This window comes from Ostrea edulis, chromosome 9 (assembly GCF_947568905.1).
Source record: "Ostrea edulis chromosome 9, xbOstEdul1.1, whole genome shotgun sequence".
Classification (NCBI taxonomy): Eukaryota; Metazoa; Mollusca; class Bivalvia; order Ostreida; family Ostreidae; genus Ostrea; species Ostrea edulis.
The window spans coordinates 32158180-32174054 of record NC_079172.1 but is presented as its reverse complement, the minus strand read 5'-3'; the positions used below and the strand labels follow the sequence as shown (position 1 = coordinate 32174054).

Below are 15875 nucleotides of genomic sequence, written 5' to 3'. Positions count from 1 at the left end.
AAAAGGGTGGGATCATTATTGTGCCATATCTGCTGTGAGACGGGGCCTCGGTTTTTACGGTCTCATCCAAAGGACCGCCCTATTTAGTCCCCTTTTACGACAAGCAAGAGATACCGAGGACCCATTCTAACCCGGATCCCCATGGGACAGTTTAGTTTGTATATTTGGGGTCAATTTTCAATGTTGAAATATGACCCCCTTCTACCTGACTGAGATATAGATTGCAAAGAAACATTCGTCCTCAGAAGTCAGGGTGTTGTGGTTAAGTACCATGGAGAGTACGTAATCACAACACCTTGAATTGTGAGGATGAGAAACATTGTGTATATCTGGGGTCATTTTTCGATGTTGAAATATGACTCCACCACTTCTTCGAGGTATGGACTGTACAGAAAACATTTAGGACATTTAGGATCATTTATCAATGCTAAAATTTGACCCCATCAAAAATTATCTCTAAGGTTCATTTTCAACAAGGGTCAAAATTTCACGCTTGGGCGGATAGATAATGAACGGTCTAGGTCAATTTTTAAAGGTGAAAATTAATCGAAAACCTGTTGAAAAATGACCCCTGGTGTCACTATTTAATGTTACACCGATTAGCCATACTTTTGAAGGTCAAAATTATCATATTTGAGTTTCTCCCCTTTATGTATTTTTCTAAACTTTTGAAAGTTTAAATATGATGTATCAAGGTATATTTTTTTTCCATTAACAAACATTCTGTTGCAATTAGTTCCCAATAAGTTTCTATTTCTACTGGACTAGTGGGCACTAACGTGAACTGTATATAATAAATCACCTTTCTGTAGCTCTTGTACAGCTCCTCCTGTCAATAAAGACACCGCTTTGTTTTGTAATGTCTCCGAAAGTTCTACAAAAAACCCAAAAAACAAAAACATATGTAAGAAACTAGATAATTTGAGACTAATGAACGTATGCAGTGAAATATACATGTAGTTTACATAAATACTACAGGTTTTTAAATCCAAATTTTAAACAAATATTACGCCGACATGGTGCAAATATCGCTTCAAAATGTCTACCACTTTTTGTTGAACATTTGTTGAATTATTCAATGTTAAAACCTCAAAGCGAGTTAGATCTTATGGTGGCATATTCCTGACATCACTTGTAGAAACAAGAGGCCCTCAGGCCTTATCGGTCACCTGAATACTAGTGAAAAAGTATCTCTACTTCCATGGGCTATGAAATCTAGAAAACATTTCCTGTTCTGAACATCTGAGCTAGATTCTAATGTTCAGCTACAGTATAAAACAAGATGTGTTCTTAAAACTTTACTGCCTTAAAAAGTTCATACACTGATGAAAGGCTTTAAATAATAGTTGTATTAACATTAAAACATCAAAAGATATGACTAATTTGTACTCATCCAAAAGTCATAACCCTGGGTTTTGATTGAAATTCACCATTTTTGTACATCTTTTTCTGCTATTCCTAAGTATGCATCTAGATTTTATACAGTATATAACACCAAAGAAGATGTTATTTAATTGTTTTACACATAAACACTACATACCAAATTTGGCCCTGCCCTGGTGTCAGAACCCCTACCCCGGGGATCATGAAATTTATCATTTAGGTAGAGGCCTTCCTGCTCTCTATCACCATTTATTTAGTTTTTCTTACATGTGTGCAGTTCTTGAGAAGAAGAATTTTGAAACTTTGTCAATTTTGGGCACTTTTTGCCTCGCCCCTAAGGCCCAAGGGGTGCAGGAATCCTGAAATTTACAATTTATGTCCCCCTAGTTCCAAAGATGCTTCATACCAAATATGAAAAGGAATTGGAACGATAGTTATCAAGAAGAATATAGTATCAACGGCACTAAAGAAGATGTTATTTAGATAATTTAAACATAAAGATAATTTAAACATAAACACTATATAACAAGTTTGGCCCCGGGGATCATGAAATTTACAATTTTGATAGAGGCCTTTCTGCTCTCAATCACCATGCATTTAGTTTTCCTACACATGTGTGGTTCTCGAGAAGAAGATTTTTGAAAATTGGTCAATTTTGGACACTTTTTGCCCCGCCCCTAAGGCTACAGGGGTGCTGGAGACCTGAAATTTACAATTTATGTCCCCCTGTCCCAAAGATGCTTCATACTAAATTTGAAAAGAATTGGATTGGTAGTTATCAAGGAGAAGTTAAAAATGTTCGATTGTGAACGAACGACGCACGACGACGAACGACAACCGATTGCAATAGGTCACCTGAGTTTACTAGGTGATAAACTCAGGTGACCTTAAAAGGTGAGGCACTTAAACGTTTCCGTACTTGTCAGATAATTATGTGGACTTGTCAGATATTTATGTTGACATGTCATATCTTTTTGTCGACTTGTCACTTATTCAGGTGTTTAAAAATTCAACATGAAAACGTGTCCATGCCTAGTTGTGCCATCCAGTTGACAACATATGGTTTGCCAATTCGACAGTCAACATATTCTGACAAGTCAACACCACTTTCCAGTAAGTCGTCATGATTATCTGACAAGTCGACATAATCATCTGACAAGTTGACACATTGACTTGTCAGAAAATGTTACGGTATTAGAATTAAACAATGAGAAAATATGAACGAGGATTTTTTTCTGACAAGTCGACAAAATCATCTGACAAGTCTAAATAATTAACTGACAAGTTGACTTAAGTATCTGACAAGTCAACATAATTATCTGACAGGTAATTGCAGAGATATACTAAGAGCCTAAGTAAAAGACTAAAGACTACAAATTCAAAATATATGATAAGCTTACTTGATGTGTCAAGTCTGTCGTTGATTTCAGTCTTTGTCGCCTGGAAATTCGTACGAATTAACTCTATTTGCTGTTGAATATTAAAATGAAAATTTAATTATGGACTTTATACACTGTATTATAATATAAGATACAAACATAATTATAAAACATTCAAAGTAAATTGAAAAGAGTTCATAGCTTGGCATGGCCAAAATGTACATAATCCTGACCTTGGTAGTGTAGTCCATGAACAGTTCAAGGTCGTCTAAGTTAGTGTCCACATTGTCTACTAGTTCTGTTAGAGAAAGCGAAATCCTGTCGTTTGACACATACACACAAATGTTGCCAGCTCTAAAATGTAAATGAAACAAGCTATTTACAATTGAAAATGGAGCTTGTAACTCCTTTTTAAATGTAATATGTTCTGAAAAATAAGGAAGGAAGTTAATTCCTTTAAAAAACACCTCATTTTTCGTATTACATCAGTTACATGCACAATAATACTGGTATTTCAGTCTAGGCGAAAATATAGACTGTATCAATGTGTTGATATTCCGTAAACAATGCCATCCCATCAACATCGAAGTCCACGAGAGCTCTTAACGTAGGTTGTAGAACTTTATATATATATATATTTTTAAATCGACATAAATTGATTTTAAATTTTATTACAGAACCAAGTTTTATAACGTACGCAGTGAAGGCCACGATGACGAAGAGGATGGTTCCATAAACAGCCTTCTTGCAAGACACATTAGGATCTTCTTCCTTTGGTTGGGCACAACAAGCTTCACAGGAAAGTCTGCAACAACAGAAGCAGCACCCCACGATAGGGAAGATGACGATAAAGAGGATTCCTACCACCACCGAAATAATAAATCCCAAAAAGTTGTCCTTCACCTAAATAACAAATAAATATTGTGCATGCAAGTTACTTTATACATATAATGATGATGTTCTCTACGTTACGTATCTACATATTCATGATCCCATATTGTATAATATAGATTTTCTTTACGGATTTAGGAGATTGTTCATTATCTTCACTTTTCATAAACAGTGAAACCTGTCTAATCTGACATGCACTGGGAGGCATTTTTTATCGAAAAAGTGTAAAAACAGTGGAATACCAAATTCAGAATGAAAATGATAGTCCAAATGCCCAGGGAAATGGACTGCAGGAATATATTCCGTCAACATAAGCAGCATTCTTCGTCATAAAAGAAATCAGTCGTGTATTCCAACTTATTTCAAATTCAAGTCCCCACCCAGTTTTTCCTACAAATATACTTCTACCATTGCATCCAAACTTTTAAATAATAAACAAACTTTGCAGTGCCTCCATAAAGACCATCTTATACTTATCATAGTCCACCTACGTCTTCATCTTCTTTAACTATAACTATAACATTACTGGTGATGTGGATATAGTTGAAGATGAGGACCTCAAATCACTTATTCTAAATGTCCTAAATACAGAGAACCCCGATCTTTTAATTGGTGATAGAACTTCAACTCTATTATGTAAAACTTACACGGTACCAATTTTGATGCACCAGACGCACATTTCGACAAACAATGTCTCTAAAGTGATGCTCAAGCCGAACTTTTGGAAATTCGAAATAATGATAAAATTTTAAGAGATAAAAGGAAAACTAGAGTGCCAAAAACTGGGGCCAAATTCGTCTAAGGGTAAGAGCTATGCTTGAGGGATATAATCCTTAATTTTGAAATGAATTTCTATATCTTATCCCTGCAATTAGATATGCATCCGTATTTTCAAGCCAGTAACGAAGTAATTAGCTATTGGGTTGTAGAAACTCTCGGGGACTAACAGTCCACCAGCAGAGGACTCGACCCAGGGGTTGAAATGTAAAACTTATACGATACCAATTTTGATGATCCAGATACGCATTTCGAAAAATAATGTCTTTTCAGTGATGCTCAAGCCGAAATTTTGGAAATTCGAAATAACAATAGACTTGTAAGAGCTAAAAGAAATGAATTCTGTCGAAGATTATACGAGACGATGAGCTAAATATAAAAAAGAACTTGCTACATTGTCAGAATGGATTAAAAGTATAAGAGAGATATTAAAATCTCGCATAAGACATATTAAAACAAATGTGCGTACAATATATCCTTCTTTGTTTAGTAAACCAAAAATGATAAAAGAATTAGATAGGTTAAATGAGGAATATGTTTTGGTTCCAGATGACAGAGCTTGTAACAACATTGTCTTTGTTTGTAAGGCTTATTATTACAACTGTAATTCAAACGAACTTGGCATTAATTCCACTTCTGGTAATCGTAATTATACCCCAACTGCCCTATCAAAAGATGAAATTCTTCAAAACCATGCTTCAGGTTTAGACACATTTAATATCACAGTCAATGGGTCGGATGAATATGAGTTACCGTACCTATACTGGATTCCTGAACTTCATTAAAAAACCCTACAAAGATACATTGCTGGATCCAGTAAGTGCTCTATCAAGCCCCTATATTTGCTCCTCAGGAAAATATTAACAGCTATGAAGGAGAAACTTCAAACTTACTGTGCGAATACATATGCCAGAAGTGGTTTATATCAAATGTAGATTATAATAAATTCTAAAGAACTTTTAGTAAACATTTTCTAAATCAGCGACATCAAAACGTATGACTTTACACGACCATTCCTCACGATATATTAAAACTAGACTTTTGACATCATAGACAGTTGTTTCTTCAACAAAAATGGAAAACGGAAATATTCATATCTATTGATCAGTTATCCAAAAATTAATTTGTTAAACACCACTCTGATTCCACGCACAAGTACTCTGAAGTTGAAATTTAAAAAAATATGCTAGAGTTCCTCATTGACAATATCTTCGTGGTCTTTGGTGATCAGGTCTTCCAACAGTCTATTGGAATTCCCATGGCACGAATTTTGTTCCTTTTTTAGCTGACCTGTTTTTATATTCATATGAAGCAGAATTTATTCAAAAACTTCCCGTGAGAAGAAAAAATATCTTGCTGTGGCCTTCAATTCGACATTTAGATATATCGACGATGTTTTGTCTATTAATAATACCTTTCATTCATATGTCGATTCGATATCTCCCTGTGAGCTCAAAATAAAAGACAACACAGAGTCGTCCGCTAAATATTTAGATATGTTATTGAAAGTAGATATTAACGGCAAACTAACAACTCAACTTTATGACAAACAGGATGATTTCAGCTTCGCCATCGTCATCTTCCCCATATTCATGTAGCAATATTCCATTATGACCTGCATATGGTGTTTACATCTCTCAACTGATTCGATACACAAGAGCTTGTTCTGGGTATAGTCAGTTTTTAAATCGAGGCAAGCTACTGACAAACAAGTTGATGGTACAGGGGTCTCAACAGTCTCGTTTAAAGTCAGCATTTCGAAAATTATATGGTCGTTATAACGATCTAGTTCGTCAATACAACCTATCATTGGGTCAAATGCTGTCTGATGTGTTTCATACCGATTGTTAGACCGTTCTTGGCAAACTGATTTTGACTACGGATAATTCCGTTTGCCTGATCAGGATATAGGGCTCACGGCGGGTGTGACCGGTCGACAGGGGATGCTTACTCCTCCTAGGCACATGATCCCACCTCTGTGTCCAAGGGTCCGTGTTTGCCCAACTATTTTGTATTGCTTATAGGAGTTATGAGATTGATCACTGCTCATTATCTGGACCTTTCATTACATAGGTGTCGGATTAGGCAGTTTTATTGCATACATAGGCTCATATTCCCTAGATATATGTACGTCCCCATTTCGTGGTTTGTTTAACGGCCTTTGAGAATTGTTCACTTACATTGAGACATCACCAGCTATAGCTGAAGTACCTGTAACCACAACTTTAGATCCGTGTTTAGTGTTCAGGGCACCGTAGCAGTGAGGGTTCTTTAACGTGCCAATGTCTGTCGTGACACGAGACCTCCTGTTTTAAGGTGAAAAGGAGAAGATAATGAACATTGATCAATCTCATTACTCCTATAAAGACTACAAAATAGAATTAGGCAAACACGGAACCCTGGACAAGTGTGCAGCAGAAGTGGGACCAGGTGCCTAGAAGGAGCAAGCACCTGTCGACAGGTCATACCCACCATGATCACTAGATAATATGAATATTATTTCCATTATTGTTGAAGAAGACCATGCGGCCATGGCACGAGCGGAACTCGTAACCCAACCCCCTGTTACCAACGCTTTAACCACTGAGCAACTGGCATCGGTCAATACATGTAGGATTCCTATTTCACAGAAATATATTCATTCCGCTTCAAATACATCGTAGATAAACAATTCACTTTTTTAAAAGTACAGGAACTCTCTGTGCAGGGGGCAATATACGCACACGGAATCACTATTGTAAACAAATGGTGTCCAAACGATTTAGCGGGATTAATCGGTATCAATCCGTTACGCCGTAAGTATGGGGCATAACGCATACCTGAAGATGCAGGATTTGTTTATCTTAATTTATCGTACATATTTTTAGCTGTGATGCTTTTATCGTATATGATGATTATGTGATGTATGTATATGATGTCTAGTCATCCAGGGTGTGGAATGGAAATCCGTATTTAGACTCGGCTTCGTCTCACCCAATACGGATTTCCATTCCGCGCACTGAATGACTCCGTATTATATCCCAAACTAACTTTGTGTGTTGTAACTAATAGTACTGTGCGGGTTACCACCTTATAGGTATAATTATGTGTTACATCAATGTTGCATAATATAAAAAAAAAATCAAATAGATTAACAGCAATTTACGCTGACCAAAAAAACCGGATCACTCAGGTCATGCATTTTCTGCTACTTTACTACAACCATACTGTGTTGTTACAGTGTAATTTATTTTCTTTGTCGCAGCAACTCACGTGCTGAATACAGCACGTGTCTTTGTTTTATCGCCCTTTTTGTGCACCACAATTTTGCTATAATTAGTGGGGTTTTTTAGCATTTGTACATGTTTTATTGGCTGGGCTCCTTTGTGTCATGTGACTAGTTAGCCTGAATTCAATTCTATCTAGTTAATTTGTACTTAATCAATTCTCTGATTTAACCCAGTCAATTGATTGTTATGTAAGATTATGTAATATGCAATTTTAGTTGCTAGTCATTTGTTATTTCAATAAATAACTGATTCACACTGTGGCATTCTTTCTTATCTTTTCATTTGTAATGAACAGGAACAACAAGCTGCAAACTACCAGAATTATTTTTCTTACATTCTTTGGGCAAAATAGTGAATATAAAATTTTCTTGGATACATGTCCTCAAATCAGTATCGCAACCTAACGCGGAGCAGAACACAAAATATGTTCACTATCGTGATTGACTTCCTTCTTCATATTTACGCAAGAAATGTTTTTAGTATGAATATCATTTCACCATGTCTTAAAGGAGATCGATCTTCATCTTGTAAAATAGGAGGGTCGAGTACAACAAAGCCCCGGTGGTTTAACAGCGTTTAACATGCACGTCACAACCTACCACGCTGAGCAGTTCCTGTGGATCTGTACTCATGTCACCCTTTATCGCAGTCTTTATCACTGAAAAAAAAAATCACGGATTAGTTTACACCGATTGCAATGTATGATTTTCCCCGTTTTGTTTCAACTTCAAAAACTTTATTTTTCAAATTTACATATCATTACTGATGTATTTTCAGATGAAAACGTAAAAAGATTGTAAGATTTGCTAATGTACTCGCATATTAAAATGAAACAACGTCATTTAACATACACGGGAATTAAGATTTCATATGCGGATTTGTAATAAATTCATAGACGCACTGTAATTTGAATAATAGAAATCATCAATGTTCACTTATATTCAAACCCTTTTCATATTTCATCTCGTATAACAGTCCTTTTTAGTAATGCAGTAGCCACGTTACATTTAGTTTCTCAGTATTTTTAAGACTCATAACATGATCTTAATGTCTTCATCAGTCAATAGATACCTCACTGTAATGTTACCAAGTTTCATGTAAGTGCATACATGTATATATGTTGCCTTGAAAAATGTTTTCAAATCATGTCAATGTTCTTGTGCAAGAAATTCACATTTAGTAAAGCATTTAAAGTTTTGTTAAATGAGAGATTTCTTTTCTTTTATTGATTTTCCATTTCGAATAAAGTACCTCATTTTAATGTTACCAAGTTAATGTAAGTATATATACATGTTGCCTGTAAAATGTTGCCAAAATATGTCAACGTTCTCCTGCAAGAAATCCACATTTTGTAAAACATTGTAAGTTTTGTTTAATGAGGGATTTCTTTTTCATTGATTTTTCCATTTCGAATAATTCAAATACCTGACAACTGAGTCCACAGCAATCGATTTTGTTGAACGCGAAAAACAAATGATAACGTTTAGAGTGCGCACATCAGAGACAGCGCCTACAGAGCCCAATGCTATCTAGTGTCAACAGGATATTGTCGAAATAATAAATCTAACATAGTTAAATTAAATACCGGTATTTTCTTCAAACAGTTAAGGGTTTGACGCTATTTTTCATATTTGGTGTACGTTTGCAAATGGTATCATCTAGATCGCTACGGAGGGCCCTACCAGGCTTGCAGTGAATAGGGCGCTCGCTTTAAATCGAAAGGTACCAGGTTCGATTCTCGATCATGTCCCGCGTCAAATCTAAAAAACTGAAATAGGGAGTGAAAGTTCCTTCGCGAAGCGCATGATGTTAAAGTTGAAAACTCTGGGATTTTCTGACATGACAATATAAACAGAATTTAGGTCCTTCTAAGTCGATACGAATGGTTGGTTCTCTGTTTTTTAAGTCCCGTCGAGAATTTTTCACCCATTGAAACGTCACCAATTATATGTGAAGCACCACATTTTAGTGCGGGCTCAGTGAGGGTTATTTAACGTGCCAACACCTGCCGCGACACGGGACCTCCAATTTTAGGGTCATATACAAAAGACCCATCATTACTACAACACTATGCGTTATGCATAGGTCAAAACGAATGGCAATTCACCTTTAGCGGGTGAGGTCTCTGTATGAGCAAAAAATCTCAAACAGTTAAACAACAAAAACCAAAATCTTTGTAGGCTGACCTTCTGGGTCTTCACTGAACTATCTCGAGTGATTGACCTCTCCTACTTTGTAGGCTGACCTTCTGGATCTTCTCTGAACTATCTCGAGTGATTGACCTCTCCTATTTTGTAGGCTGACCTTCTGGATCTTCACTGAACTATCTCGAGTGATTGACCTCTCCTATTTTGACTTTCAGATTTTAGTTATCCATCACTTTTAAAGGAAAAAGCAACCCCCAAACAATTACATTGCACATGATAAATAATAGGATTAATTTTTTGATAAACATTTGTCATACTATATTGTTGATATACGGCCTAGATAAGCTTCGGTACTAATTTGAAAACGTTAAAAATTGAAATTCCCGCTAATTGAAATGAGGCTGTAATGATGTGAAGCTCTTTTGTATCCAAGACTACAAAAAACAAAAACAAAATTACGTCACACCGTCTGCTCCGGTTTTGATGAGATTCCAAAATCATCAAAGATGTGCATCTGGTAGATTTTAAGAATAAATAGGTTGATGCCTTCCTGTCAGGTAATTAATTATACTAATCCGAAGGGCGATGTGAAAAAGGATTTTATTTTCGAAATTCCTGACCCAACTAAGTCCTATGAAAAGAAAAGAATGTGGATATATCGAATCGACATATAAATGAAAATGATTATTGTTAACATTTGGATAAAACGTCGTCGATATATCTAATTGTCGAGTTGAAGGCCACTGCAAGATATTTTTTTCTTCTCGTGTAGAAGCTTTTGAATAAACTCTGCTATACCAATGTCCCAATTTCTTTCTTTCTTATTAAATAATAAGCTAAACTATTTCTGGTAGACAAAAAGGAAACAAATCCAGCTTTTACCACTATATGCTTTCGCGTGTTTTTACGACAAGTGTTTATATCTGAGGTAGGTAAATACGTAGTAAAAAAAACCCAGTCTTGTTAAAATGTACAGAAACGAATGGAAACGCCATGCGTGTGCAAATATTTTCGGTCAGAGAAAATAAATGAGCGTGACTAAACTTGGTCGTTTTCGCGAAGTGGTTCCGGCTGCTTTCTAGATTGCAACCACTGAACCCACTTGCAGTTTTGTTGTACAATAAATCCAGACGGAGTTGAATTTATCTGTCCCCATCATGAATAAGATACAAAACCGTAAAAATGATATCCTTGTTTCTTTGGGGATTTTTTGGAATTAAAATATATGCAAATATATGAAAACCTGAAGTTATGTCTTTTTCGGAGGCACAACGTTTGACAAATAAAACACTTCTGATTTAGGTAACTCAACGTTTGTAATCACGTAATCGTCTTATGATATAAACACATACCCCCACCCCACCCCCACCCCTATTTTATGAGACGTTTTGGATATGGGTTGATAAGAGTACTTTAAAAGATAATTCACATTTATTTTATTTTAATCGGTCTTGTTAAGAAGCTTCCCCCCCCCCCCCCCCTTTATTTTGTCAATACTAGCGAAATAAGTTCTCGAGATACGTTTAAAGTTGTCTGCAGCATTCACACAATTACCTAACCATTGTATAGAAATAAGTTTTTTTTTCCAATTTTGTGGAAAGCGTAATGCAATGAGATGTTGAGAACAAAGTCTGCTCTATAAAAGTGTTTCCCTGGACTTCCTAATGAAGTGAAGCAAGTTCCAATGTGTCTATGTGACTTAGAGATGGTTGTAAATCAGAAGTTAAGTTATCTAAGGTCAGTGGAAAGTTAGAAAATCTGGTCACTTCAATTCAAACTGTGTGTCATCATTCGTTCAAGGTCATTTCATCAGCAAAGGCCATAGGGCAGTGAAAGGTTGAAAGTGTACCCGGCCATATGAATTCAAATTCAATTTTTTTTTTTAAATTAATTGATTGGCAAATAAATTGAACATTTCATATGTCAAAAAACATCCGTAATATCTAAACTATTTGTACGAAGGAAAAGATACCGCGCTGTTTGGGACTTTTTAACGAAATCTAATAGGATTTTTCATTAATTTAAAAAAATGAAGATAATGAACAGCGATAAATCTCATAGAGATTGCAGAAAAAGAAGTAGGGGGTATTTTTCACATTTCAAATTTTTCTTTAGAACTGCTTAGAATTGAAAGGTTTTAATGAAACTTGATATGGATTAAGTAATAAAGGTCCCCTTCAAGTATTTTTGTTTTTTGTATAAATCCGTCATCAGGTGACGTCACCAGATTAAGAAGTAGGTCACAGAGGGTACCCCCAATTCTTTGCTATTCATAGAAACGGTAAATTTGCTCGGAAAGGAGTTCGCGTAGATATGAGTTTGACTGCTTTAGTATATAGTAATATGTTAATTCTATTTGTAAAAAAGGTGTGTTACTGTACATGTTTTAAATATGGATAGCAAATATAAATTGTTGCCTTGGTAACCCTCACAATTTTGTATTTACTTGCAAATACTATCAGATTCACCATTTATTTTGCAAAAAAACTTCTCTGAATTAATTTTTGAATAAGATGAAAATCTAATGAATCCTTAAAATTGAGTTCCTTTATATATTCTTTAGATTTCAATTGTCATAAACAGAAATAAAGCGAACAAATGACGAAAATGGCTATGAAAAAAATAGACGTAATTAGCAAAAAACAACACCAAAATGGGCATATTCTGACCTTTTTGTCCCCCCCCCCCCCCCCCATAGTTGGAAAAGATGCTCTCGCCTTAAGCAATGCACAGTTAAATTTATGATCATTCAAAATGGAAAACAAATTCTTTAAAACTCGATAAACAAGGAATGAAATATATTAAGAGCAATACTAAGTTCTAATCTAAAATATGATTTTGGATTTTGAAATGTTCTGTGATAATATATTAAAGTATAACGTCTGCTTAATTGAAAATGGCGGTTAAAATGATAACACACAAATGAAAAAATACTTTTGTATAAACAGTATATTAGACATATCACCTTCTATCACATCTTCAATATCTGATAAACACATATTGATGAACTTTCGGGCAAAATTATACAATGGTCCCATTCCTCCATCCTGGTATTTAGCTTCGTCCGCTTTATAATCCGGGGAAGCCAGGCCCGGCGCCAGTGTGAACCCACCATTTCCCCCCACCGTCGGGCCAATACACAAACACCACACACAGAAAGCACACCAAATTATTGACCGCATCCTTCCGTACTGGTTAGCTCATTTTAAACTGTCCATGTTTGGATTGCTTGAAAACTCGTTACTTCTTGCATGGAGAGATAAGACATGCAGGGATCCCTTTCCAAATACACCTGTGGTTAGATAAAACTCAAATATTACTTCCGCTTTAACGGCACTAATGAAATTGAAATCTTTATCAAGAATTTCAGATTAATTTTGTACAGTAATATAACAACTTTTTACAATATATATATGACACATTTTAAACAAACAAACAAACAAACAGATCGAATCTATTTTTAGATATGGTTAGAGATAGGAGTAAAGCATTTTAGATTTACCACTCTTATCTGAGTTTGTTATGTCTGTGTAAATAGTTCCGGACCCAGATTAATACCACCGAAGGGGGATATACGATGTATATCAAATATCTTGATATCGTCAATTTTATTTCTAAAATGATAAAGGTAGCTGTAAATAAATACATGTACATATTTCATCTACACTAAATAGATCAACGTAAAATTTTTTTTAGGAATATAGAAACGGTAACTCTATATCATTTTATGAACATTTTTCATTAGGTGAATTGTACTTAGTGCTTTAAAAAAGCAAATCTAGGAGAACACTGTGTATTTCATCAATGCCATACGTTATCAAGTATCTACGTATATATGAAAACCAAGGTTCGGCCCGATTATACGGCGATTACGTCAGAACGTGATCGATCAAACTAATGACCGCATTGCATTCTCAAAGTAATCCTGATTACTGATTTCAAATGCAATTTTGTTGTTTCAAATGGTATTTGAATTAGTATTTCTGTCTAGAAAAGAAGGAACTTTACTTAATCTTTTTAACCAAATACATGTAGTATACCACAGATCTCAACGATGGATTCTTGTCAGAATTCGAACAAACTGGAGGGTACACACCAAATGTTCACATACGAGGGCTGTTCGATATGTAATGTGTATTGTACGACATCACAAAATCATTCGACTCAAAGAGTGAAATGAACATTACATCCCTTCAAAGTATTCTCCGAGGTTTGAAATACATAATTTCAATCTGAAATGCGTCACGGTACGCTGATTTTGGTAGACTTCTGAGGCACTGGCTGATGGCTGAGCCAAGGGCTTGTCGGGACTTGTAACGACGACCAGATAAGAACCTTTTTAAGTTTTGGAAAAGGGGAAAAGTCGCATGGGGCTAGATCTGGAGAGTATGGTGGGTGTGGCAAAACGGTAACCTTCTCCGACTTCAAAAATTGCTTCACAAACTCTGATGTATGTGATGGAGCATTATCATGAAGTAGACGAACTTGCCTAAATCCTGACGTAGGGCATCGTTTGTGATAATATTTCTTGAGTTTTTTAAGGATAACACCTCGGTAATACCGTTCTGTAACATTTTTGCCCTTCGGCACCGGAATTTGTACGGCTATATCATCACATGAGAAGAATATGCATTAAAGAATCTTCTTTGTGCTTATGGTTCTTTTGGCAGCTACAGGCCTTCTACCGTGTTTAGTTAGCCAAATTTTGTTTCCAATTTTTCTTTCTGGTTCGAAATAGTGAACCCCTGTTTCGTCACCAGTCATAATGTTTGCAAATTGTCTTTGATTGAATTTGGGAAACATTTTGAGCATTTGCTTAATGGTTTGTACTCGTACTCGTTTTTGGTCATCGATCAATATATGCGGTATCCATTTGGCAGAAATCGTTCGTACCTTCAAAATACGCTTCAAAATAAAATACACCCGCGATAGTGATATGCCAACAGCTTTGACAACATCTCGAATCGTGTATCTGCTATTATTTTCAATTATTTCCCTGACTTTTGAGACATTTGCCTTTGATGTTACAGTCACAGGTCGGCCAGATTTGGCTGCATCTTTAACGGACTCTGTGTCAGTCAGAAATTTTTCTCCACCTACGAACTGTTTCATAAGATACCTTATCAGACCCATAAACTTCCCCCAATTCAGTAAAAATCTGCATTACCGAATGACCGAGTTTTGTACGAACTTTTATATAAGCTCTAATTTCTTCAATATTCTCAACCCGTTTCCCAACCATTTTTACAACAGTGGTCAACGACTGGCTCTATTGAAATGACTACAAGTTTAAAACTATATGGAGCTTAAGGGCCGTGTTTATACCGTTGGAAAGGTATTGGATAAAGCTATTCAAGAGTATCATCATTCACGAAATCGTGCAAAGCGTTATCGCGCTGTGGTAAAATACACATTACATATAGAACAGCCCTCATGTTTCCTATATCCACATTTTAGGTGACACGAGTTACTAAGGTGAATTATTGCTGAAATCACTAAAAGTATTTGCAATTTTTAATAATCTTTACCCCTACGCATTTGGCATAAAAGTTATGTTGAGCATGGTTTCGAAACTTCTACAAAACTTTTGAAGTGAATGACCCTAGGATAAAAGTTAAGACTCAATAACGGAGATACTAGTATATGGAGAATACATCAGAAATTCATTTAATGTTAAAATACCTTCTTTATTTCTTAAAGTTTAGGAACCCAACAAAATTCATAGAAATACTGCCCATGTAGGCCTCTACTGAAATTATGCAGGACGGGGTTACATATGGATCATGAAAAGATGAAGATAACGAACAGTGATCAATCTCATAACTCCTAATGTTTATAAAGAATACAAATTTAAGAGTAGGACAAACACAGATCTCGGGACATACCAGAGGTGAATCGGGTGCCCGGAGGAGTAAACATCCCCTGTCGACCGGTCACACCCGACGTGAGCCCTATAACTTGATCAGTTATACGGAGTAATCGGCAGTCAAAATCTGTGTAAAGAACGGCCTAACAATCGGTATGAAACA

At 35.7% G+C, this 15875-nt stretch overlaps 1 protein-coding gene across 1 annotated transcript in view; it reads right to left on the bottom strand.

Annotated features, from left to right (window-relative positions):
• LOC130050355 (prominin-1-like) overlaps positions 1–13371 on the bottom strand; it is a 39500-nt gene extending 26129 nt beyond the window's left edge. The window contains exons 1-7 of the mRNA XM_056150225.1: positions 13349–13371; positions 12812–13138; positions 8299–8357; positions 3460–3665; positions 2996–3116; positions 2784–2853; positions 803–874 (exon numbers count right to left, since the gene is read on the bottom strand). Of these exons, the coding sequence (XP_056006200.1) occupies positions 803–874; positions 2784–2853; positions 2996–3116; positions 3460–3665; positions 8299–8357; positions 12812–13028 (745 nt within the window). The 5' untranslated portion in view covers positions 13029–13138; positions 13349–13371. The remainder of the gene's footprint in view (positions 1–802; positions 875–2783; positions 2854–2995; positions 3117–3459; positions 3666–8298; positions 8358–12811; positions 13139–13348) is intronic.
• Between the last annotated feature and the right edge of the window lie 2504 nt (positions 13372–15875).